The sequence below is a fragment of the Numenius arquata genome, chromosome 14, assembly GCF_964106895.1.
Source record: "Numenius arquata chromosome 14, bNumArq3.hap1.1, whole genome shotgun sequence".
Classification (NCBI taxonomy): Eukaryota; Metazoa; Chordata; class Aves; order Charadriiformes; family Scolopacidae; genus Numenius; species Numenius arquata.
The window spans coordinates 16,800,390-16,823,996 of record NC_133589.1 but is presented as its reverse complement, the minus strand read 5'-3'; the positions used below and the strand labels follow the sequence as shown (position 1 = coordinate 16,823,996).

At 43.6% G+C, this 23,607-nt stretch overlaps 1 protein-coding gene across 2 annotated transcripts in view; it reads left to right on the top strand.

Moving 5' to 3' along the window:
* The window catches only part of CLUAP1 (clusterin associated protein 1), a 79,244-nt gene that overhangs the window by 17,462 nt on the left and 38,175 nt on the right, over positions 1–23,607 (top strand). For both annotated transcript variants that reach the window (XM_074158554.1, XM_074158553.1), the window contains exons 6-8: positions 6,752–6,835; positions 8,632–8,765; positions 9,655–9,796. In XM_074158554.1, coding sequence (XP_074014655.1) covers positions 6,752–6,835; positions 8,632–8,765; positions 9,655–9,796 — 360 coding nt within the window. The remainder of the gene's footprint in view (positions 1–6,751; positions 6,836–8,631; positions 8,766–9,654; positions 9,797–23,607) is intronic.

Below are 23,607 nucleotides of genomic sequence, written 5' to 3'. Positions count from 1 at the left end.
CTGACCCCCCCCAACTCTCTCAGCCTGTCCTCACAGCAGAGGGGCTCCAGCCCTCTGATCATCTTCATGGCCCTTCTCTGGACTCATTCCAACAGGTCCATGTCCTTCCTGTGCTGAGGACTCCAGAGCTGGACACAGCAGTGAGCACGTGCTGGGGTTTATGAGCTGAGGGTAATTCAGTGGAACAGTCTCTTGAAGCAGAAGACGGGTGGACTCCTGGAAGGGGGTAAGGGTGGTGGGAACAGAGCAGGGTCACTTCATGCCTGTCAAAAAGGTTTAAAGTTCCCTTTCGTGCTGGCGATCTGTACACCAGGGTTTGTGAGGGGTTTCTTCTGTCATAGACCATATGTTCAGATTCCTTCTTATCCGGCTAGGCAGGCCTTCTGATTCATTATGGTCTGCAGAAAAAATACGCTTTTCAGTTGGTTCTTTATCTCTGACCTTCTTGTGGCGTGTTTTTTACTCATCGGGATAGCCAGGGGCATTCGGCCCCTGTCTTTGATTGAGAGTTCTGCATTGCTGAGCAGGGAGATGTCTCAGTGGATTCCCTCTGTGGACTGCTGAGATGAGCACATGAGAAAGCAGCATAGCTTTATGGGAGCCTGGAAGCAGCAAAATTCTCAATTAGCTTGAGCTTTAATCTCTTGAGCCAGAAAATAGGCCTTTAGGAAGTATCAGATTCCTTCAGGTCTGGATTATTTTTAATGTTCTTTCTGTATCTTCCCGTTCATATGTAACGATGCCTAATTATCCATTCCCTATATTGATCACAGTGTGTGTTAGTAAACTCCCTGAATAATAAAGTCTCCAAAAGAAGAGTTTTATTGCCTGCATAGACAGGAGAAGTTGGAAAACCCGTATTTGCAGGGAGCATGGGATGTAAAATGCTTTCCGGACTAAGACTGAAGGCGCAGCACGCGTGGCAGTGAGGAGGTACTCCTCCTGGAGTTTGGAGCTTACAAACTTCAGAAAAAACAAGGAAGGATTTAACCCATGGTCAAAAAACGTTTGGTGCAAAGACCTGTATGTTGGAAAAAAGCTTTCATTTCAGGTGCTTATCCCAAAAAAGGTGTTTAGAAACCTCTTCTAGACATTGTGCACATCAATGTATATGCATATTACACCATATTTATCGTGAGTGACTTGTGTGCTGGTCATGCTTAATTGCTTGCCTTGGTTCTTTAGTGCAGTTCAGAAGACATGTGCATCCATTTACCCATACATCAAGCATGCAGAAAGCTGCTTTATGAGTTTTTGATGCATAATGATGGAAAACCATTACCAGTTGAAAACTCTTCACTGGGCATATTTACAGAATGGTTTTGCAGTAGTGGCTTTTCATTGTTAACCAAGTGTAAAGCTCCGGGGGGGGGGTGGGGGGGGTGGGAAATTCTCGGTAAGGGAAGTGGTGGGTAGCATTTGCAGGGATGGTAGCATCTTCCTGCCGCCACTTCTTGTGCGTTTGGCTTTCTGCAGGGTGACGTTACTGTGCAGCGAGGGAGTGTGTGAATTTAGGATGGCTTCAGTGTTCCCCGTTGACATTGCAGCACCCAGGGAGGCAGCATCCCCAGGGGTGGAATGAAATGGGTTGGATTACCCTCTTGCACATTAGCATGTTTGTTCAGTGGGACAACCTAGCGCTTGCTGCTAATTCTTGATGCTTTTGGAGAATTTTTCTATTATCTCAATAATTTTAATATTTCTTGTCTTATATTTGACATGCAAGTGGGCCCAAATCCAGACTTTCAGGAGCTCTTATCTGGGTTTTTTTGTTGTTGTTTTTTTGTTGTTGTTGGGTTTGTTTTTTTATTTGGGAAGATGGCAATGCTGCACTGTGCTTTTTTTTGACGTGCAGTACAGGTGCCTAAATACAGGCATACAGTCTCATTTCGCATGTCTGAGAGCGTCCAAGACATCTAAAGAGGGCTGGAAATATAATACTGGACTTAGGGAATACCTGGAAGATCAGATTGTTCAGGCAATGGATTCACCTGCATGTTACCATATGTTTGGGAGGTTGTGTACATACCCTAAAAGGTACTATACTCTGAATAAAAGATAGGTCGTCCCTAATGAGCCTGGAGGGGCAGAGAAATCCACACGTTTCCACATGCAGGAAACTTGAGGCTGCAGAGTTTTGTGGAATAGATCTTTAGTGAGAGCAAAGGCAAGTCCTGTGCTGCTTTATTTCATATTTCAAACAGCTTTTTTACATTGAGCTGGGTATTTGGCAGTGAAGCTGCACGAGGATTAGATAAGGTTACTACGTCTGTATCCTACAGGATGCTTTTTTCGCCGAGCGAGGTCGAGCTCCTGGTTAGATGCACCATCACTGTCCTTTGGCAGAAGGAAGTTGTTCTGCAACACTAAACTGAGTGTTTCGAGAATAATGGTAACTTGTGGTCCTGTCTCAGGCTGAATTCTCCCCCAAAAGGTGGTTCCTGCAGCAAACACCCAGAGTGGCAGCTCGTTGCCTCTTCCAGAAGCCTGGCTGCTGATCTGATTCCTGTGGACAGAACCTCGGGCTTCTGCTCCGAATATCTACTCTGGCCTTTTCCTTCCCTGGTGTCTGACCCAGGGGAGCATCGCTTAGCAGGGACGCAGATTTGAGCCGAGGAAATTCTTTAGACAGATGGAGTTTTGAAGGCTTTAAGATCAGTGTTATTTCCTGAAATGACTGCAGTACAGTTTTGCTCTAAGGAAATTTATCTTTGCTTTTAATGCCAAAACTGGTGCAATTTGGGCAGAGCTGGCTTCGGTGCTAACTTTCTGTGTCCCGTGGGGAACGTCCTGTCAGGCTGTGCTCTCTTCTGCTTGGTTGGGCAGTCAGCTCGTCTTTGATTAGAAATCTTTCTTACTTTGTAATGAAATTCTCATTTCCAAAGAAAACAAGAGTTTTCAAGCCTAAACCAGCTAACTCATTTGTTGGTGCTTCCAATTGGCTTTGTCCAAAGTGAGATGCAGAATTTGAAGAATTAAAGTCCCAGCCCTTCCGTGCAGCACCAAATATTAGTCCAACCAGGGGAGATAAATAATGCCAGCAAATGGTGCCTCTTGTGTGCCTTCTTGTGTTTTCTTTAATAATTATCAGCTTTAGTTCATCAAAAATAATTTTACATTGGCTTTCCTGTTTTTTAATTAGTATTTATCATGTAAAACTCTAGCCAGGGAGCCCTTGGACACTTTGAACAGGAAACGCTGGTAAGTGGTAAACAATCAGCTCCTTCATGAATCCCTCTCTGGTTTTGCGTCTGTTTTTTTTTTGTCAAGTTGTAATTACCAGGCATAGTCCTAAATTGTTCTGCTTCTAACCTCCTCTTGCCTTGATAATTTTTTTTTCTATATTTTTCATCTCTCCTGAGAACACTATTTTTGATGGTTAGTTTAAAGGAAAGCTCTTGTGTATTCTCATTAGTACTCCTAATTGCAAAGAGTACATTACTTTACAAGAAAATGAAGGAGGCCGTGTTTCTCAGCTCAGTTTCATTTACACACTTTTTTTGGAGCACAAGGAATTGTGAGTACGGCCAGTGGCAATGTAATACCTGGTATTTGGACAAATTTAGAAAATTGGTTTTGGCTTCAAGTATACAGCCTATTTGTATCCACAGATTTAAGCATGAAGAAAAGAGCCAGGTTTTAAAAATCTCTGTTGTCATGTTATTGCGTATTTTATATTGGGTAAGAAATACTAGTGAGGATGAGTTGGGTTGGAGGAAAAATGGGCTTTATTTGCTCATGTGGGGAGTCAGAGATAGTCCAAGTGGTTGTGTTAAATTGGTTTTCTTCAATTTGCTCATGGCTTAACAATGTTTAAATCAACCAACTTTGGTATTTTAAAGTAAATGCTTTTCCTAATGTCTTCATAATCTTTGTGGAGTGATTATTTTTATCCAGGCATATTAATGAGAGCTGCCTTCCTTTTAATCCTCTTCTATATGGCCAGTTGCAGGGTCCTTCCTGAAAAGAGATGTTTGAAATAAAAGTTTTCTCTTTGAGAGTTGTCACAGGATAACAGGACACGACCCAGTGCTGGAAACCCAGGGGAGCTGTTACAAACATCCCTTTAAAAATTTCTCAACACCTTTGATACCCTCAACACATATATTTATTTTCCCATTATATTTCTGTTATGTATTTACTATATTTTCCACTTACATTTACTACTCCAAAGTGTCCAAATTAGGTTAATGGCTGCGTTTGTAGCAGTGCAATGAAAAATGTAGGTACGAATGCAGAGTCTTAGGGAGGAGCTGTGTGTGTACAGAAGCAGTAATGGTCCACTTTGATTCTCGTCTTGCTCTGCTGGGCTCTGTTAACTGCCCTTACCTTCTCCTTTTCCAGTTTAGCCCTGACTCCGTACTCTGAAAATACAAATTTCTGCTTTTATGCTACTCTTCATTGCCCTGCCAGGCTTTTCCAGGCAGGTGTGACTGTAGGACTCAACCTTGTCTAGGAAACGATGTGAATTCCTGCATGAAGGCTGTGGTCTGTACGTTAAATTCCTCTGGGAAGTGGAGGGAAGGTGGAAGAAGAAAAGGCACTAAACTTGTATAAATGATTCCATCTTAAAAGTGCAGATCCTCAGAAGTTTATCTAAAATCCACGTTACCCTGACCTGACACATGCTGCAGTGTTCTGAGGATGTTTTACCAGGCCACTACAAGGAAATTGGTGAGGGAGTTGTTTATAATTAAAAACTAAGGTCCTTGCTGGTTTTTTATTCTCTTTTGAAAGTGGGAAGGAAAATAATTTCCTTCTTCCTGCTGAGTGATAAACTATTTTGTTTGAAATAGGCTCTGCAGCAGAGCTCTCGCTGTTCCCATCAGAAGAAGCGAGTGCTGTTGGTGGGGCAGTGTCTTCGCCAGGCTCATCCCGGCTGCAGTTTCAGTTCAGGGAAAGTCCTCGCAAATAAATCGGCATTTTGTTGAGCTTGTTAAATGCATAATTTTCTCAGAATAGCTACTGAGCTACATTATTCTTGCTCTGTCTTCCTCCAAAAGCGTCTACGTGTGGAGTTTGTTTTGTGCAGACTCTTTGTGTCTTATTTTCATCCAAATTAACTTTCTGCTGCTTGGAGGGGACTGGAGCCCCTCTGCTGTGAGGACAGGCTGAGAGAGTTGGGGGGTTCAGCCTGGAGAAGAGAAGGCTCCAGGGAGACCTTCGAGCCCCTTCCAGTCCCTCAAGGGGCTCCAGGAAAGCTGGGGAGGGACTCTTGATGAGGGAGGGGAGCCCTAGGAGGAGGGGGAAGGGTTTGACACTGAAAGAGGGGAGATTGAGATGAGATGTGGGGAAGAACTTCTTTGGTGTGAGGGTGGTGAGAGCCTGGCCCAGGTTGCCCAGAGAAGCTGTGGCTGCCCCATCCCTGGAGGGGTTCAAGGCCAGGTTGGAGGGGGCTTTGCTCAACCTGGTGTGGTGGGAGGTGTCCCTGCCCAGGGAAGGGGGTTGGAACTTTATGATCTTTAAGGTCCCTTCCAACCCAAACCAGTCTATGATTCTCTGTGGACAGAGGAATGTTCACAAGCAGTTCAGGCAGAGTAAGCTTTCACTGCTGTTAACAGATGTAGCTCCTGTCACTATCTCCAAAATAATATTTCTTCTACTTCTTTTCTTGTGCCAGAAAAAAAAGCCTTTGTGCAGTATGTGCAGGCTTGTTCGGGGAACTGATCCAGCAGAGGAATAAGCTCTGTACAAAAAGCTGGGTTTTTTGGCTGGATGAGCTCCCTGATTGGGTTCACCATGCAACCCCCTGCATGTGGGCTGGTGGAGAGGGAGCTGGGCTGCCTCTGCTCGTGCTTGCCGATGCAACCTGGGGCGTCTGGCACGGTAACTTCACAGAGTAGTTGTATCTGCTGCCAGAATTCATCCTGTAGTAGGCTGGGTGCAGCCTCTTGCAATGTGTCTGAAGCGTTTTTAGATTCTTAGTCAGATGTTCTCTACAGAGATGCTATTTCCATCTTTATCCACCTGTTACCAAGCAGTTCGCCAACATAAGATGATTTTAAGGACATTGAGCTGCAAAAGTCTCCCTCCTGTCCTCCCAGTAGCAAACAATTAATCCAGTATTTCCATACGATGACCAGGTCAGTGTTGTAAGTCATCATACAGATGAGCGTACGCTGCGTACCCCTAAGCCCATCTGCCCCAAAATTGCAGAGGAGGGAAGTTTTTTCATCCTTTGGGATCTAAATAAGGATCGGTGTTTGGATGAGAATTCTGAACCACTTGGTTATCAGAATCGGAGAACCCCACACATCTGCACCATCTGATTTCCATGTGGGCATAGGAGGCACCTGCTGACTGCCCCAGCTGCCTGCCTGAGTTAGATGGATTCACAGTGCTTGTTTCTCCACAATTTTTGTGACACTGCTCATCTCCCTGCGCTATTGTTTTCGTGGGTCTTGTTGTAAAGATGGTGAAATCTACTGTGCTACCTCATATACCTTGCTCAACCTGTAATCACCAGTGCAGTTTCCAAAAATCTGCATTCAACAGTGCTTTCAGTTCAGACAGTAGCACTTAGCTTGTTTTGAAAAGATACCTTAATTGCTCAGTGTTAATCTCAGCCTCACTTAACTGACTACTCCATCTCCTGTCCTTTAAATTATCTTAGCCTTGGTGAATAAACACTAAATCCTACTCCATTTATTATGCAGATGATCATATCATTGTTGCTTGACCACCCTCAGTTCTGCATATATTAGTTCCTTTGTGTAGTCTTTAAATACACTGTTGTATTTTTATTTCCCAGGAAGCAAGAACAGAATCTATTGCCAGACCTTTGGAGATAAATGAGGCTGAGAAGATGATGAAAGTTGCCATCGACTGTGTTCTGGTAAGAGAAATGATATTTATTTAATTGCAAAATGATCATTCCTCTCCTGCAAGAGGAACATAGTTCTTTTTATCAACAGCTGAGGGTTAAAAGTGCCAAATCACACATCACCTTCAGCTGGCTGGACCAAGTAGTGCTGCATCTGATCAATTAATAGCTAATGTCGATCTTCAGTTAATGCCTAATGCAGCCTTTGGTCTTTAGGTAATATCAGATGGGTGAACAGAAGTTCATCAAGGCAGAGATCGGTCTGTGATGACTCCTTATGTTGTCATAATGAATGCGGTCACTGATGACCCCTACGGTTTATTTGGGAAATCTGTTGTGTTCAGAGTGAACAAGCCTGTTAATTGACACCGATAGCTTTCCTGGCGGAGTGAAGGAGGTGCGTGCACAGCGATGGTTGTGAGCTGGCAAGCAGAAATCACAGCCTGCAGGAGAAAGGGTAAACAACGTTAGCAGCACTACCTGGGAGAACGTGTTAAGACCTTCTCGGCTTTCAGCCTGTTGCGCTGTGTAACTGTGTTGATTCAATACGCTGAAACGCTCCTCCAGTTGATACATCAAAGGACTGCACTTGACCTCCCTTGGCTTCACTCTTGTGAAAAAATGACCGAAAAACCCTCCGCATTTTAGTCATATTCCCTGCCTCTGTTAGGAGCTCAGTAGTTGCCCCAGAAGCTCTATAGGAGGGATAAAAATTGCCTAAATCAGCACAGAAATCTCCATCCCACCTACATTGTCTAAGCCCTGTAAACTTGGCAGAGTCAGGGCTGCAATGGCTGTACTTGGTAATTCAAAATGTGCTGGTTCCTCTGGAGTTGTGAAGTTGGGCTCTGGAAGCAGGATGGCTGAGCTGGCCAAGGAGTCTGAAGAACTAGCTCTGTGCTAATTAGTGCAATGCCAACATATCGTTATGCGTCTCGTTTTGGAGGACCTTTGGTGTGTCCCAGTCTTCACAACACTGTCCTTGCTCCAGTGCTTGGGTTCTTGTATTTCTGACCCCTTAGCTGCACTCACAGCCACTGTGCAAGTATGGTGATTAATTAAATCCTAGTGATTACTATAAGTTATTTAACTGCAAACTGTGTCCAGTCCAATTGAATAATTACAAGGAGTGGAGTTTCAGATTTAAACAGCTGGTGCATAATCAATAGATGCTCCAGGCGATCTTTCCTTATGTCTCTGCTCCCACTCGCAGTCTATATAAATTCTAAATGTTGTTAATATGCATCGCTGTTCTAGGCACTGGTGCTAATAAACTCACAGCAGCATGGGAGAGCAGTTGGCTGCTTGGGAAGTATCAATAACACGTACCTCAGCTGTTTTAGTTCTGGACCAGTTAATGAAATGACCTATTAGAGCTGAGCAGCATCTAAGAGTTACTGCTGGAATTTCAGCAAGTGTGAAGCCCTCTCTCTCTCTCACTCAAAAGATGCTCATGGTTTCATGAGCTTGAACACACTGAAAGTGCTCAGCTAATTTTGTTAAACTGAAGTATTCCCATTTCCCCCTCCTGATTCCTGTAGCACGTGTTGCAATGTTCAGGATGCTTCCCAGACGGATAAAGCAAGACTTAGAAAAGGATGAAGATATTTGAATAGAGTAAATTCTTTATAAAAGTGACCTTTATCTTGAAGATAATGTTCATTTCCTGGCCGGTTTATGTTCTAGCTCATTGTTTTAAAGTTATTTGCTAACCTGAGATGTGAGATTATGCAGAGGAACGGTCAGCATCTGAAAGACAATTCTAATTATTCCAGTACGAGCCATGATTCACTATCCTTCTTCTTTAGGAAGAAGTCCAAAAGACTAAAGACATGTTGAATAATGTGGCTTTGGACGAAGCCAATTTGGAAGCCAAGATTGAAAAACGAAAATTGGAACTGGAAAGAAGTCAGAAGAGGCTACAGACGCTACAGAGTGTTCGGTAAAGATTATGAACTGATTATCTACTGCACAAATGAGTGTTAGCATAAATGATGGAAATGTGCACTGTTAATGCTTAGAGCAGCGAGGAGTGAAGTCTGTAATGAGACTGAGATGGAGAGAGAGATTCTCTGCTCTAGAAATGCCTGGTGTGGATTGTAATTGTTCATTTTTCCATTACCGAGTATTTGAAATCAGAATTTCAGGGCTGTTAAAAGTGGCCAGAATATTATTTGTTGGGGTTGCCTAATTGCTGCTTGACCCACACAAAATGGTCAGGTAGCGTGTCTTGTCTTTTCCTTTGTCATTAACCATAGATTAGGTAGTTCTCCTGAAAATGGCAACTGGTGCAAACATTCCCTCTGTTCCCAGGGGCTTCCAGTAACGCTTTGGAGGAAGTGTATTGGGTAGATGTGAAGCATCAAACAGCAGTAGTGTTCTTTGGGGTGCAACAGTTCGCTCTGCACTATGAGACCGTCATCACTTACCAGTGTCAAGTCTAGTTAATCTTGTAATGAAATGGCACATTTTTGTAGGAAATAAGTCTCTGGCAAAGTAGGTGATTTACCAGCTGTGCTACAAGCTGATTTTTTGGACTCGTGGAACAGCAGGACAATTAACTTAGATTTGCCTGCTAAAGGGACCATAAATGCTGCCTTTCTGCCTGTTTGAAAGGAAATGGTAGTGGGTACACAATAACCTTTCCTTTGATATATGTAATTTTTGAGGGTTTTTATCTCGTGCTTTTAGTCTCTGAAGTAGTGTGGAACCTTAAAAACAAAAAGTCCTTTTTGATTAGTTTAGTAGACATGGAAAGGAAACTGCTTATTTCAGAATTCTGCATATACAGGTCAATATTTCACTGAGTAGTTTGTCCTTGTTCTCTCCAGTCCTGCTTTTATGGATGAGTACGAGAAGATTGAGGAACAACTGCAGAAACAATACAGTGTTTATCTAGAAAAATTCCGTAATCTAACCTACATGGAGCAGCTCTTGGATGATCATCGGCGGACAGAGCAAGAGATGTTTGAGGTAAAACAGCTTAGAAATGCTCGGCAAGACTGTACATCCTTTAATTCTTGGCCTTGTAACAGAAAATGTTTGAATACCCTTTGCCAAAGGAGCACTTTACTAGTTGTGGAGCCAGCTCTGAGTGACTGGCAGTTTACTGACAACCCGGGCAGTGTGACTGCGCTTGGGCGAGCATGATAATACAGCTTTATTTTTGGAGTTAGTGAACTTAAACCAGTGTAATGATTCCCTTTTCCAGTTTCTGACTCCCCCGACTCGTTTTCAGTCGATGTTTTTTGTTCGTGAAGAATGTTTTCAGCATTTCTAATCTTCCTTTTGCCACATACAATGTATGTGCTAAGAGTTACTAGGCGCTTATTTTTATCCCCTGCCAACAACTGATATTCTAATATCAGTTATTGGCATTATTATATTATTATTATAAATTCTAAGTGGTTTCTCAGCACAAGGTTCTTCAGTTTCCTCATAGAAGGTCCTCTTCAATGAAAAGAGTAAAGAGTATCAGTGAAAAGATCAGATACGCTGGAATCCTTGCTCACATAAACTTCAGTTTTGCTTGGCAGAAACGCTATTTTCTATTGACTTGCTGAATTGTATCTGTTCAGTGCAAGTCTCTACTTTGCATCCTGATGGATAATCTGCTTCTGTATCTCATCTTGCTCCATACTTTCTTTTGGATGTTTGTTGGGCTGCAGCGATTTCGGCCAGCCTCTCATTCAACTTCCTGTAGCTTCATGGTTTACTTGTTGGCTTTTCATCCTTCTCACCGTCATTACCTGGTATATCTTCATTGAAAACACATTTCAGTGAATGAATGACTTTAATACTGGTGGGAGCACTATAATTTGAGTTAACCAGTGCTTCCTCTTTCTGGATCATCCTGTCTTTCATATGCAGATCATGTTTTATTTTGTCAACACAACTTACTCTTGTTCCTGGCAGAAATATGGGAGAGCTGTGCATAATGTTCCTTCTGGCTATGACTGCGTGTTTTGCTTTTGCCGTGCCCATATGTGCCTACTGATCTGAAAACAAAGTGTTTTGACCCCAAGTTTTTTAGCCTTCTCCTTCAAAAATTCATTCCTGTGTTTAGTTATAGTAAAATTTTGTGACCTGTGCTTAGGCTGCAAATAAGGCTCAGTAACTTTATAGTCCCCATTCTCCTATAATCTCTCTTGCATCCGTGAGGTATCTTTTTAGAAAGCTTTATCATTCTATAGAACCGATTGTGCCGAGAAGCCTCCCCTTTGACACCTGGGCTCTGTTTCTGCGTGTCGAGGCCGTACAGTACAATGTTCAGGGGGCTTCATAACCAGGCTTCAGGCTGGTCTGGAGAAAATAGAGTCATTTCCATCACCTTTTGGACAAGGTGTGCTCTATTCTGTTGGGAAGGCTCAAGTATTTTACTGCATTATTTGCTTGAGGGATAAAGTAACCCGTCTTTTAAAAGATAACGTGGGCATTTAACAACTTGTTAATCATTATGAACCAATTTCCCGTTAACTTCTCTTTTTTTTATAAGCACGGTCTCTGTAGACATTATTTCACATATTTCTAATTTGTAGTCAACTTGGTATTTTCATGTGTCTTGTTTTATAATGTTCTAGTTCTCCATATCTTTGGTCAAAAAGAAGCCCTTGATTAAATCATAATCTTGAAATGAAGCCTAAAATCTGATTTTTCCCTTCTGTTCAAATGCCATTGAGACTTAATACCAAAAGTAGAAATGTTTTGAACGGAGCTACCTGAAACTGTTTATAAATTCATGCACAGAAGTTAGTAATGAGTTGGCGTACAGCTCTTCAGGGGATTTTTGTTAAAAGACAATAAGACGAAGAAAAAGCCTTTGTTATTCAGGGCTGTGCCCGTGCTTAGAATATGGAGAGCACTTTTTATTTCCCTTTTTCTCCTTCTTTCTGTGAGACACCTGGAAATCTAGCCATATGGTTTGACTTTTCATTTGCTGGGATAAGCAGGTAATAATACTTCAGCATTGTGCAGAATTAAAGAGTATAAAAGCCTGTGACAAAAAGATGTGTTTTTTCTCTGCACGCTTCTGTCACTTGTTATCTGCAGCGTGCGTTAGCAGGGATCACAACTGGAAACACCTTTAAGATGTGGTTTGTGTTAAAAGCAAAATGCCATCGGGTCTTCTGCATTTAGAATGGGTTCTGGCCATGCCTGGTGGTCTGTGCTTGAGTGTCTCTGTCACCTCAAGTGATTGAAGTTCAACAGGGCCAAGTGCCGGGTCCCGCACTTGGGTCACACCAACCCCATGCAGCGCTCCAGGCTTGGGGCAGAGCGGCTGGAGCTGCCTGGCAGAAAAGGACCTGGGGGGGGTGTTGGTTGACTGTGGGCTGAACATGAGCCAGCAGTGTGCCCAGGTGGCCAAGAAGGCCAACAGCATCTTGGCCTGTATCAGGAACAGCGTGGTGAGTAGGACTCGGGAGGTGATCATGCCCCTGTACTGGGCACTGGTGAGGCCCCACCTCGAGTTCTGGGTCCAGTTTTGGGCCCCTCGCCACAAAAAAGACATTGAGGGGCTGGAGTGGGTCCAGAGAAGAGCAACGGAGCTGGTGAGGGGTCTGGAGCACAAGTCTTGTGAGGAGAGGCTGAGGGAGCTGGTGTTGTTCAGCCTGGAGAAAAGGAGGCTGAGGGGAGACCTTGCTCTCTCCAACTCCCTGAAAGGAGGGTGTAGCCGGGGGGGGTCGGTCTCTTCTCCCAAGGAACAGGCAATGGGACAAGAGGAAATGGCCTCAAGTTGCACCAGGGAAGGTTCAGATTGGACATTAGGAAACATTTTCACATGGAAAGGGTTATTAAGCCTTGGAATGGGCTGCCCAGGGAAGTAGTGGAGACACCATCCCTGGAGGTATTTAAAAGATGGGTTGACATAGTGCTTAGAGACATGGGTTAGTGATGTTTTTTATCAGAGGTTGATGGTTGGACTAGACGATCTTGAAGGTCCCTTCCAACCTAGACCATTCTATGATTCTATGATTAAGTTACTTGTGCTGAACCCTGTATCTGTTAAATACCTTGTGTTGGCTTAAACCAGCATGAAGTTTATCTGTCACATCTAGTTCTGTAGCTTGAGCTTCACCCTGAAAGGACCCTGGGATCATTTCATTTCACTTCCTGGGTATTAGTCTGTTAAATCTTTTCCCTAGGTGGACCGAAAATATGAAGGGGAAAAAATGGTACATTTGACAGTTGTTCTTCAGAACTGGAGGGAGGAGCACGGGGATCAAACCCAGAAAATTGGAATGTCTAAAAATACTTAGAATATTTAAAGGCTGAGGCTGTAACCGTCTCTTTGTGGGCAGCAGAGCAGTGACTCGGGTAGCTGTGACTGCTTTGTTGTAGAAGCTGTTGCTTTGGTAGAAGACAAGGCTACGCATGTGTCTCTCTTGCAGACAGTTTTTCAGGAGTGCAGGAGTCCAAACTATTATTTGAAGTCATTATGAGATGTCAGCGCTCAAAATCAGGGTCCAAGACTTGATAACTAAAACAAGATGGAGAATCTGGGTCCCAAATTAGTCAAGAGGCTTGCTGGTGCATTTCTATTTCCAAACCAGTGGGGGACTTTTTTATTTTGTTATTTTCAAAGACTGTGCACTGTTTAGTCCATTTCAGATGAGTCTTTTGCTAACCTGGAACATCAGGGCATTTCTCCCACTTCTGTCAGTCTTAATCTGCTTTTCAGGTAGTGCTTTATCACCTTTGGCTGCTCGTTGGTGAAGCAAATCTGTGGGTTGTTTATTACATGCTTGAAAAAAAAAGCAGTTTGCTCCAGACTGCTGCCATATCTTGTCCTGAAGTTCATCATCTCTGTGTCATTTTCAGAATCAACAGAGAAAAAATAACTAGGATAATTGCATTTAACCCATTTTCATACTTACCCTCTCCAGCTGTCAGAAAACACTGAAAATTATGTTGATTTTTTTCCAACCCTGGTTTGTCTTTTGTTCCACCAAACAAATCTTAATTATCTTTTCTAGTAGAAGTGAGAGTCAATTCTTTTATCATCGCTGTGTATTTTGTTAAATAGCTCGCCAGGAAATAGCGACAGCAATGTAATTAGATTAATCCAGCACTCCGTGTGCCGCTCGGTCCTGAGGACTGATTCCTGGACCCCTTTCCTTGACTGGGTGCATGTTTTCAGGAGGAATTTTTGCTCTTATTGAGAGCCCGTTGCCGAATAACGAGACTAATCTTTAGAGCACTCAGCCTCCAGGCTGTTTTGGTTCCCTGCTGACGTTGCGCAGCTAATGACCTGGGCCGGAGTGCATTTCCTAATTAGAAAAGTGATTTAAAGATTGTGCCCAAGCACACAATTTTAATTAAGTGTCATTGAGCAGTTGAAGCACTCCCGCCTTTCCAGACTGCAGCGCTCGTTCGTGTGGGGTTTTGTGGTGGGTTCTTCCACATGGTGGATGTACAATTGGATGGAGAGGAGCGCTCCAGAGGTCCTGTTGTCTGGAATTTCCTATTTCCTTTGCCTCCCGGTGTCCAAAATAATACGGAGCAGTGATTGGAGAGCAATGGGCAGGAGTCTCCTGCCAGGCACTGGACTGGGAAATCTCTCTCTCTGTGTTAAAAGGAACTTAAAAGCTTGGGTTTGAGTCTGAACCGAATGAATTGCCAGAACCGAACAATTAATTGGTGATGAAATTACCACCGGCAGAGCACCTGCCCGTTTGATGTTGGAAGCCCTTTGAAATTTATGAAAAATATGAAATTATTTGTCTGTTATCAACTCTCATTTGTGGAGATGTCAGAAGTCCTCACGTGACTCCTCCTTTGAGTGAGTTTCTCACACTTACTGGCAAACTGTCATGCACTACTTATTACTGCACCCGAGGAGTTTAAATAAGCGTCTTTTGTCTTTGCAGTTTCCTTAGCCTTTATTTTTTTCATTTCCAGCCACCTCTTTTATTCTGTTTCTGTTCTTTTGTGCTGCTCGTGGAATTAATCCATCATCTTGCATTTCTGTGCAGAAGCAGGGATTGATGTGCCATGTCTCCTCAAAGATTCGTTCTCATTTTTCTACTTTGTAAAAAGATTTGGCACACTTCATTCATTTTTATCCTGTTTTTAAGATGAAATTATTTCTGATGTTTAGACATGAAAGCTATTAGAACTTTGGCTGCTCTAAAAATCAAAGTTTCAGGGGGTTTCAGACCTTGGGGGTTGAAATTTTCTGTGGGCTCTAAATGAATGCCTCTCTTTTAAAGGACAATACAGACTGACACAGTTCAACAAGGTGTTTTTGAAACTAGCTTGTGTAATGCCAGAATAACTTGGCAATATCCTTGAGCATTTGCCTTTTCTCTAGGCAGAATATGCTTATTCTTTCTTGTGCTTCTCAGAGGGCATCCCTGAAGTACTTTCTTCTTCAGCTACTGTCTCCTAAGGTATTTTAAGACTGCATTTATGTTAGTCCTCTGAAATCTCAGCTACGGAATGCCATGAGGTGGTGGACACACGGAAGAGGATGTTCTAAGCCACTCGGTCATTATTGTTGGTTTGGCATTGCTTAAGCCATTTTTCTTGTCATTTTTAGGATATTACTATCAGTAAGCAGTCTATCATGATTAAGCAAGAACAAGCCAAATAAATAGACTATATCATGACTCCCCCTTGGTAAACCACCCTCCCCAAATAAAATCCCCTCTTCATTAAACTAATGTTGGGGGGTTTTTTAATCAGAGCTTCATACCTGAAGCAGATGTTTTATTCTGAATATGCATATAGGAGGGATATCTGAGTTCTGCTGCACTCTGAGATACTCCTTGGTTCTGCTGCTTTTCATGTCTTTTTGCATTGAGCCCTCCCATTTGAAATATTAAATCTAAACCTTCCCATTGCAATGTCTGCTTGCTGAAATAGCCAGACAGAAGGTTAATGTGAGAAGCGGTTGGTTACAGTCTTTAATCTTCTAGCTAATGTACATTTGAATTCTGACTCTTTGGGAACATTTTTATAGGTACCAGGAGAGCACTCCTGGTCCAGTGTTACTGAATTATCAGAATATGAGATTTAAAAGTAAGTACAGGCATCTTAATTGTTGATTACTTCTATTTTGGCATTTTGTCCGGTGTACAAGGATGACAGTATCGGTGCGCTGAGACACACAAATCCCATAATGGAGAAATGCGGGGAAAAAAATAGAGGAGGAGGAAGGGAATGCTCAGGGAGAGAGTGGGGGCAATGGAGAAAAGGACAGAGGAAACTGCTGGTCTGAGAAATGGTGGTCACGCAAAAGGAGAAGGTGGAGATAGAGAAAAGGTGGAGGGGCATGAGAAGACCATGTTAGAAAAGATGGAAGTGTTGCCACGTGCATTCATTCCACTCAAATAAAAACCTGCAATCTCCTACCAATACCATGGCAACCAGATCTGGACTCTCAGAGGTACCTGGAAATGCCCTGAAGCAGTTGTGTGCATACCTGCTCCTGGTGCTTTATTGATACTGGCTCCATTAAAAGCTATAGGAAAACTTTTTGGGAAGTGAAAACAATTGAGATCAGCTCAGCTGCTCTCAATCAGATCCATCAGCTCAGTGCTCAAAGATCCATGTGTTTTTCAGGATTATCTTGACATCTGGTGTGCCAGGTGGGTGAGCACATTTGCCTTAGGATCCCAAATTTGGGGTCATTTGACTCGCAGCTTCAAGTTCTTAATGTCTGACAGATTCTAGAACTTGTTTTTTCACAGACCTAGAGCTCAAACAAGAAGTGATTAAAACTCTTGTCATCACTTGTGAGTTTTTCTGACCAATGGAAACATCCATATTCTCCCTTCAGCAGCCCACGAACAGAAGAGTTGAAGAGATCCCTTGTGCATCAGGGCTTGGTGCTATGATTGGATATGAACCCTCTGCACAGGCTACTCAGTCTAGTTCTTTTTTGCTGCTGTAAAACTCTGTAAACTCTGTTATATATTAAATACTCTGCATTGAGGAAGGAACACAGAAGAGTATCTACTGAGTTTTGCAGGGTACTAAGTCGGGGTGAGTTTCTCTCTCTTGCCAGCAATTATTTCTGTGAAGTCTTGAGATGTAACGGGGCTCGTTGATAGTGTAGTTTGGAAATCCATGAATGATTTTCATGATAGAGATCCGAGAGTCTCTGATACTTTAAGTTCTGAAGTTGTCTCACTGAATTTCGTCTGCAGTGACTCTACTGCAGAAGAAATACTGCATGAAAACAGTGTCTATTTAGTGCATTCTGAATGTACTGCCTTTTAGGGTTTAAGTATTCTCTTTATCCAGGTTTATTTAGTAAGAAGATAGAACAAGTGGTTTGCTCATATTGCATTCTTTCTGCCTTTCCTGTCAGCCTGTGTTATGCTTTTGAATATTCACAAGTACTTTAAATGTGGGAATTAAGGAAGAGAAATCCAGCTTGAGATTCACTCCAAGCAGGAGACAATCAGATCACTTGAAGCAACACTGATCAACCAGATCAGTCGGAGGTTTTTTCCCCCCAGAGGTCAACACATAAAAATCATTGAGAAACTATTTACTGGGTGATTAAAAACTAAAGAATTGGTTGAAAGAAAAAAAAAAAAAAGTTAAAATAACCCCTATTTGGGGACTGATGTTTTGCAAGCGATTTGCACTGGATGACATAAGTAGGTAATGTTAAAATGAGGTATGTGAAATTCAGGAGGTTTATGCTCTATTGCTGCAGGAGGTACTTAGGAGCAGAGAACAGTAGCTACGAGACTAGCATTTTAATTTGTGCAGGCGTGTGTAGTCTCATAATGTGAAAAAACATAAGGTTTGGGGTTTTTCAGTGTTAAATAGTGAAATAGTTCTCAGTTTTCTAGCTGTGTAGAAACAATTTCTAGTTCAATGCTGTGAAACATGAAAATTAAAGCCTACGCTCGTATGAACAGCAGGCCTCTGGGGTAGATGCTCTGGCAGAAGCCTTGTCTAACACCCACCAAGCGCACAGGCTGGCAGCATGAGTTCCTGCCCCTTCCACAGTCATCGCCTTCTCCTCTGAGCTCCAGAATTCTGTCGGGATTCACAGAATCACAGAATGATATGGGGTTGGAAAACCCCCCTGCCAAAGCCTAGAGCAGGGTGCACAGAAACTTGTCCAGGCGAGTTTTGAATGTCTCCAGAGACAGAGACTCCACCACCTCTCTGGGCAGCCTTTTCCAGGGCTCTGCCACCTTCAAAGTACAGAAGTTCTTCCTCATGTTTAGATGGAACTTCCCGTTCAAGTTTGTGCCCATTTCCTCTTGTCCTGTCACTGGGCACCACTGGAAAAAGACTGGCCCCATCCTCCTGACACCCACCCTTTAAGTATTTATAGGCGTTGATCAGATCCCCCCTCAGTCTTCTCCAGACCCAATTCCCTCAGCCTTTCCTCAGCAGAGAGATGCTCCGGTCCCCTCATCATCTTTGTAGCCCTTTGCTGGACCCTCTCCAGCAGTTCCCCGTCCTTCTTGAACTGGGGGGCCCAGAACTGGACCCAGTGTTCCAGATGGGGCCTCCCCAGGGCAGAGCAGAGGGGGAGGATGACCTCCCTCCACCGGCTGGTCACACTCTTCTTGATGCCCCCCAGGATGCCATTGGCCTTCTTGGCCACAAGGGCACATTGCTGGCTCAAAATTCTTTGAAGATGGTTCTGATACTGAGATACCAGTGGGCCAAATTGCAAGCCGTACCATTTCATAGCAGCAGGGTCAAACATTGGGACTACGGAAAGGTAAGAAATCCTAGGTTAAACAGTATACCTTTCTGCCCAGGGACTATAGGTTGTATTTGTTTTGCTAGAATTCCATTTACATTCTCATTCGGGCTTATCTTGAGCAGAGAGTAGGCCTGAAATCAATGGGAAGCTCCATTTTAGGCCACTCAACTATCTCCGAGAGCCTGTTTTTTTTAAAAAATTTGTTGACCTGGAGAGCTATATGCCCATGTCCTTCTCAAGCTTTGTTGCATCTTTGGGAGGACTGATGGGAGACCTGACGTGATCAGAGCCCAGCCTGTTCAGCAGGATCTAACTTCTTTCAGCAGTGCTGCATTCACTTTACATACCTGGTGGTGGCCATCTTCTAACAAGAAACAAGGAGCTCATGTAGTGCGTCCTACAGCTCAGCTTCTCCTCAACCACAAGAATTTTTAAACCAACAGTTCCTGTTTCTTAATCTGTATAACAGGCTGGAAGGAAGCTGTTCTGTGTCCCTACTGCTTAAGCTGGGTGATTATGTGGAGAACACCACAGTTATTGAAACTAGAGAATGAGGATGTGTAAGGTGAAACCTGGTGGTGTTGTAGATCAGTGGTTGCCCAGCAAGTATTACTGACTTGTTTCGTATTAAGAGTCATGGCCCAATGCATGTGAACAGTCCGAGAAACAGTGCTTGCCACTCCCTTTTAAAAAAAAAAAAAGTTTGTCTGCGTAATTAGTCATCTTTGCTTTTTTCTTCTCTAACCCACCACAATGAGATATTTAAAAATAGTTTTCATAGTATGGTTTGGGTTGGAAGGGATCTTAAAGCCCACCCAGTGCCACCCCCTGCCCTGGGCAGGGACACCTCCCACCACACCAGGTTGCTCCAAGCCCCCTCCAACCTGGCCTTGAACCCCTCCAGGGATGGGGCAGCCACAGCTTCTCTGGGCAACCTGGGCCAGGCTCTCACCACCCTCACACCAAAGAAGTTCTTCCCCACATCTCATCTCAATCTCCCCTCTTTCAGTGTCAAACCCTTCCCCCTCCTCCTAGGGCTCCCCTCCCTGATCCAGAGTCCCTCCCCAGCTTTCCTGGAGCCCCTTGAGGGACTGGAAGGGGCTCTAAGGTCTCCCCGGAGCCTTCTCTTCTCCAGGCTGAACCCCCCGCAACTCTCTCAGCCTGTCCTCACAGCAGAGGGGCTCCAGCCCTCCCAGCATCTCCGTGGCCTCCTCTGGCCCCGCTCCAACAGCCCCATGTCCTTCTTGTGGTGAGGACTCCAGTCAGTCAGCTAAGCCAGTAGCTAGAGCCCTGTCCTGGCGAGCAGGAGCTATGAGTGCAAAGGTTTTCAAGCTGGAGAATCATAAAAAGCAGGTCTAATTCCTGTGCCGAGGCTCTAACAAGACTGCTTGGTGGTGCTGCCTCTTAATTTGGGACTTACTGGTGGGAAGTCAGAAATAGACTGAAGTGTGTGTCAGCCACCAGTAGAAGAGATTCTCCGCTACAGGAAACATGGGCTGTGTTTGAGCTAATTGATCTTAAGATGGAAGGCATCAGATTCCGCTTTCAATTCCTGGACCCATCAAGTTCACCAAGAACAACTACTTTTTAATATAATAAAAGCTTTCCCTGAAAAGAGCCAATAATCCTGACTCCCCTTCAAACACTTAAGGGTTTGTGCTACCTGTGACGGGGGAGAGGATAATTCTGATGTTAGATTCTAGCAATGATGTGACACTGACTGCTTTATGGTGGTGAACAAGACACAGCTGTGACTACTAACTTCCAATCAATATTAATTTGGATGGTAATTTCTTCAGGCACTGCAAACTGACCCCAGGTTTACATTACGGAATTGTACGTTAATTTAAATAAATCACACATCCAACCAATATCGCTTGTAAGCTTGGTACAATAAAAATGTAATACGTGAAGGGAATGCTCAATGAGCTGTTATTGAGTCATTATAATTCATATCTTCCACAAAAGCAAATGGGAAAAATGGAGAGGAGTTGTCATTACGGTAAACTCGCGTTACATCTAATGATGAATACATTTGATTCACAGGATGAAGTCCATCCTCTGTCATGTTATTTGAGGCAGTAGTGAATTCCTGAGTGTTAGTGCTGACTTGCATGAAAGCATTTGAACTCGAAAATTCTGGGCAGGAAATGTTAGTCTGGGTCTTTTTTCTTTTTTTCCCTCTTCTTTTTTTTTTTCTTCTGGGGATGATTTAAAGGCCTGTGATCTCGACTAGTCTCATGTTGCTGGTGCCTTCGCAATCATTTTGTCTCCCATCTCTTCACAGTCCTCTGGAGCTGTGCCCTGTCGTAGACGGTCACGTAAATCCGTGGTACCTCTGATGTTCTGCTCCCTTGGCTCTGTGGTTCCTGGCTGGTTCAGGAGGATTTCTTACACATCCTCCTGGGGCCTTTTGCTTCAAGCCTCCAGCCAGCTTTATTGACTTTGGATCTTCCTAAGTCTGAAAGGAAAACCTTAACGTGGCGTAAACACGCTGGGAGTACCTGTAGGCAGGATCCCTGTGCTGCTTTAACCAACTGAAAAAGGCATTTATGCTGGTACTTGTCTCGGTGAATCATGACAGCGCAAAGCTCCTCGCTCTCAAAATGGCCCAATTTCTGTGAATAATGAGACGGCTCTCGTTGGTGGCACAGTGAAGTGTGCTCTAGGAGCAGCGCTGGAAAAGCAGTTCAGCAGAAGCATCTGGTATACGTCTAATCCATTTTTTTTTAACAAGGCTTCTCCATTTTCCATGTTTATGGTGCCTCATGCCCATTATTGCTGAATGAATGGAGATAGTCAAGGGAAAAATTTACATCAGTCTGAAAAGAAGTGATCCATACTGTGCAAAATGCACACGTAGGTGTTGGGGAGAACTGGCTGGCCCAGGAAATAATGAAAATAGGGTGCATGTGAGAAGGAGCTTCAGAACGAGAGGGAAGGGAAGGTCATGAAGTAAAGGAAGATCTGAAGCCTCAAGCTCATCAGAGCCAGAGTTGACTCCAGAACTGTCAGAGCTCATAATGAAGGGGATAAGGTTGCACAGAGCTCGACTGGTATCCTTGTTGAGAGCTTTCGTGTAGCATATGTCAAATTCCTTGAATTCCTGTGCATCTAATTATAGCCCAAAATAAGTACAGGCCAGAAGTGGAGTATTTGAGGTGGAAAGTTTTTGTGGGTGTTTTTGTTTTATTTAAACAGAAAACCAGTCAAAGTAGCTAAATAACTTTTCAACCTGCTTTCTTGGTCACTGATTCACAGATTAACTCTGTTCAAAATAAGGTCAGGTCTGGCATCAGACCACATTGCTCAAGACTTTACCCAGTCCAGTCTTGAAAAGCTCCAAGGGCAGAGACTGCACAGCCTCTTTGGGAAAGCAGTTGTTCGACCGTTCTAATGGAAAAAGTGTGATGTCTAGGCATAGAAAAAAGTGTAGTTAACCTGTGTGGAAAGCTTTTAAATTGCATCAAAAGCCACTCAAGAAACATGGTACTGGGAGTGTTACTTAATGAGGATAAGAAGGGAGAGCTGTAGAGAGGAGAGAGTTCACACAAAGCATGAATGTGGCCCCCTAGGCTATAGGGCTATAAGGACAGGCTGAGAGAGTTGGGGGGGTTCAGCCTGGAGAAGAGAAGGCTCCGGGGAGACCTTAGAGCCCCTTCCAGTCCCTCAAGGGGCTTCAGGAAAGCTGGGGAGGGACTCTTGATGAGGGAGGGGAGCCATAGGAGGAGGGGGAAGGGTTTGACACTGAAAGAGGGGAGATTTAGATGAGATGTGGGGAAGAACTTCTTTGGTGTGAGGGTGGTGAGAACCTGGCCCAGGTTGCCCAGAGAAGCTGTGGCTGCCCCATCCCTGGAGGGGTTCAAGGCCAGGTTGGAGGGGGCTTGGAGCAACCTGGTGTGGTGGGAGGTGTCCCTGCCCAGGGCAGGGGGTGGAACTAGATGATCTTCAAAGTCCCTTTCAACTCTAACCATTCTGTGAAGTCAGGAAACCCATTCCATAGTGCAAGAACAAACAATTACCAAGTTGGAATTTGTCCCTCTGAGGTAATTTGCTCTTTCTATTTTGTCCCTTCCTTTTGAATTCCCAAAGGGAAAGTGTTAATATCACCTTCATGCACAGGCTGCTTGTTCAAGAGGAACAGGAACTGATCTGCCTTAAGTCTCAAGACGCTATCTCTCAACTTCAGGTTATGAAGTGTGCTGTTCACTTCCAACTCCAATTTATCTCTTCTGCGAAAAGTGGTTATTGCATTGTTTGAGCTGGACGTACCGAAGTCAGAACTTGCTAAGTAATTATGGAACAAGTGTATGTGAGAAATGTTAAATCAATCTAATTTCAAAATGCTTGTTACGGGTCGTGTTGCATCCTTTTGTTCTAAGTGTGGGGTGTATTTTAATACACTTCACTGTCTGGCTTCGTGTAGCCTGAGCTTGGGAGCGTGAAGAGCTGCTATGTTAGAATAGCATCAGCGTAGGCATACTAGGCCATAAACTGCATATTTTTCCTGGCTCTGCATTCTGCTACTGGTGTGAGCCCATGCAAAGGCTCAGCTGGGCACTCTGTTCCTTGTTCCAGTTTCTCATGGATCCCCGATAGCATTTTACCTCCCTAAAGACTTTCCCCCAAACCAAAGCCATCATAAGAGCCCGTGCTAGATTTTTAAACTATGATAGCTTTCCTTTATGATATATTTCATTCACATTAGGAAAACATTCTAGTTTTTTTCCTAATTTTCATAATAGCATGAATGACATTCAGTTAATTAACATGTATTTCCTTGAAAAGATAAAGCTTTCAAGACATTTTTGAGGTATTTTTGTGACTTTTGTTGATGGAAGTGCACTTTGGTAGCGATCTAACAGATCTAATTTTTTTTGATAAATCTGATCACTGGAGTTGATGAGTCAGCATTTCTTGGGGAAGGGTGTTACCTCCCGTGGTGCCTGTGTGCTGTGGACTGGCCAACATCAATGCTGCGTGGTGTCCTTCTGCTGAGCCTCTTGGTGTTTCACTTGGGTAAGTGCTATTCTGTCATCTTAAATGGCTAATACTCTTCTACCCCCTTTATTGAAGTACTTTTAGGGTATCTCTTACAGTA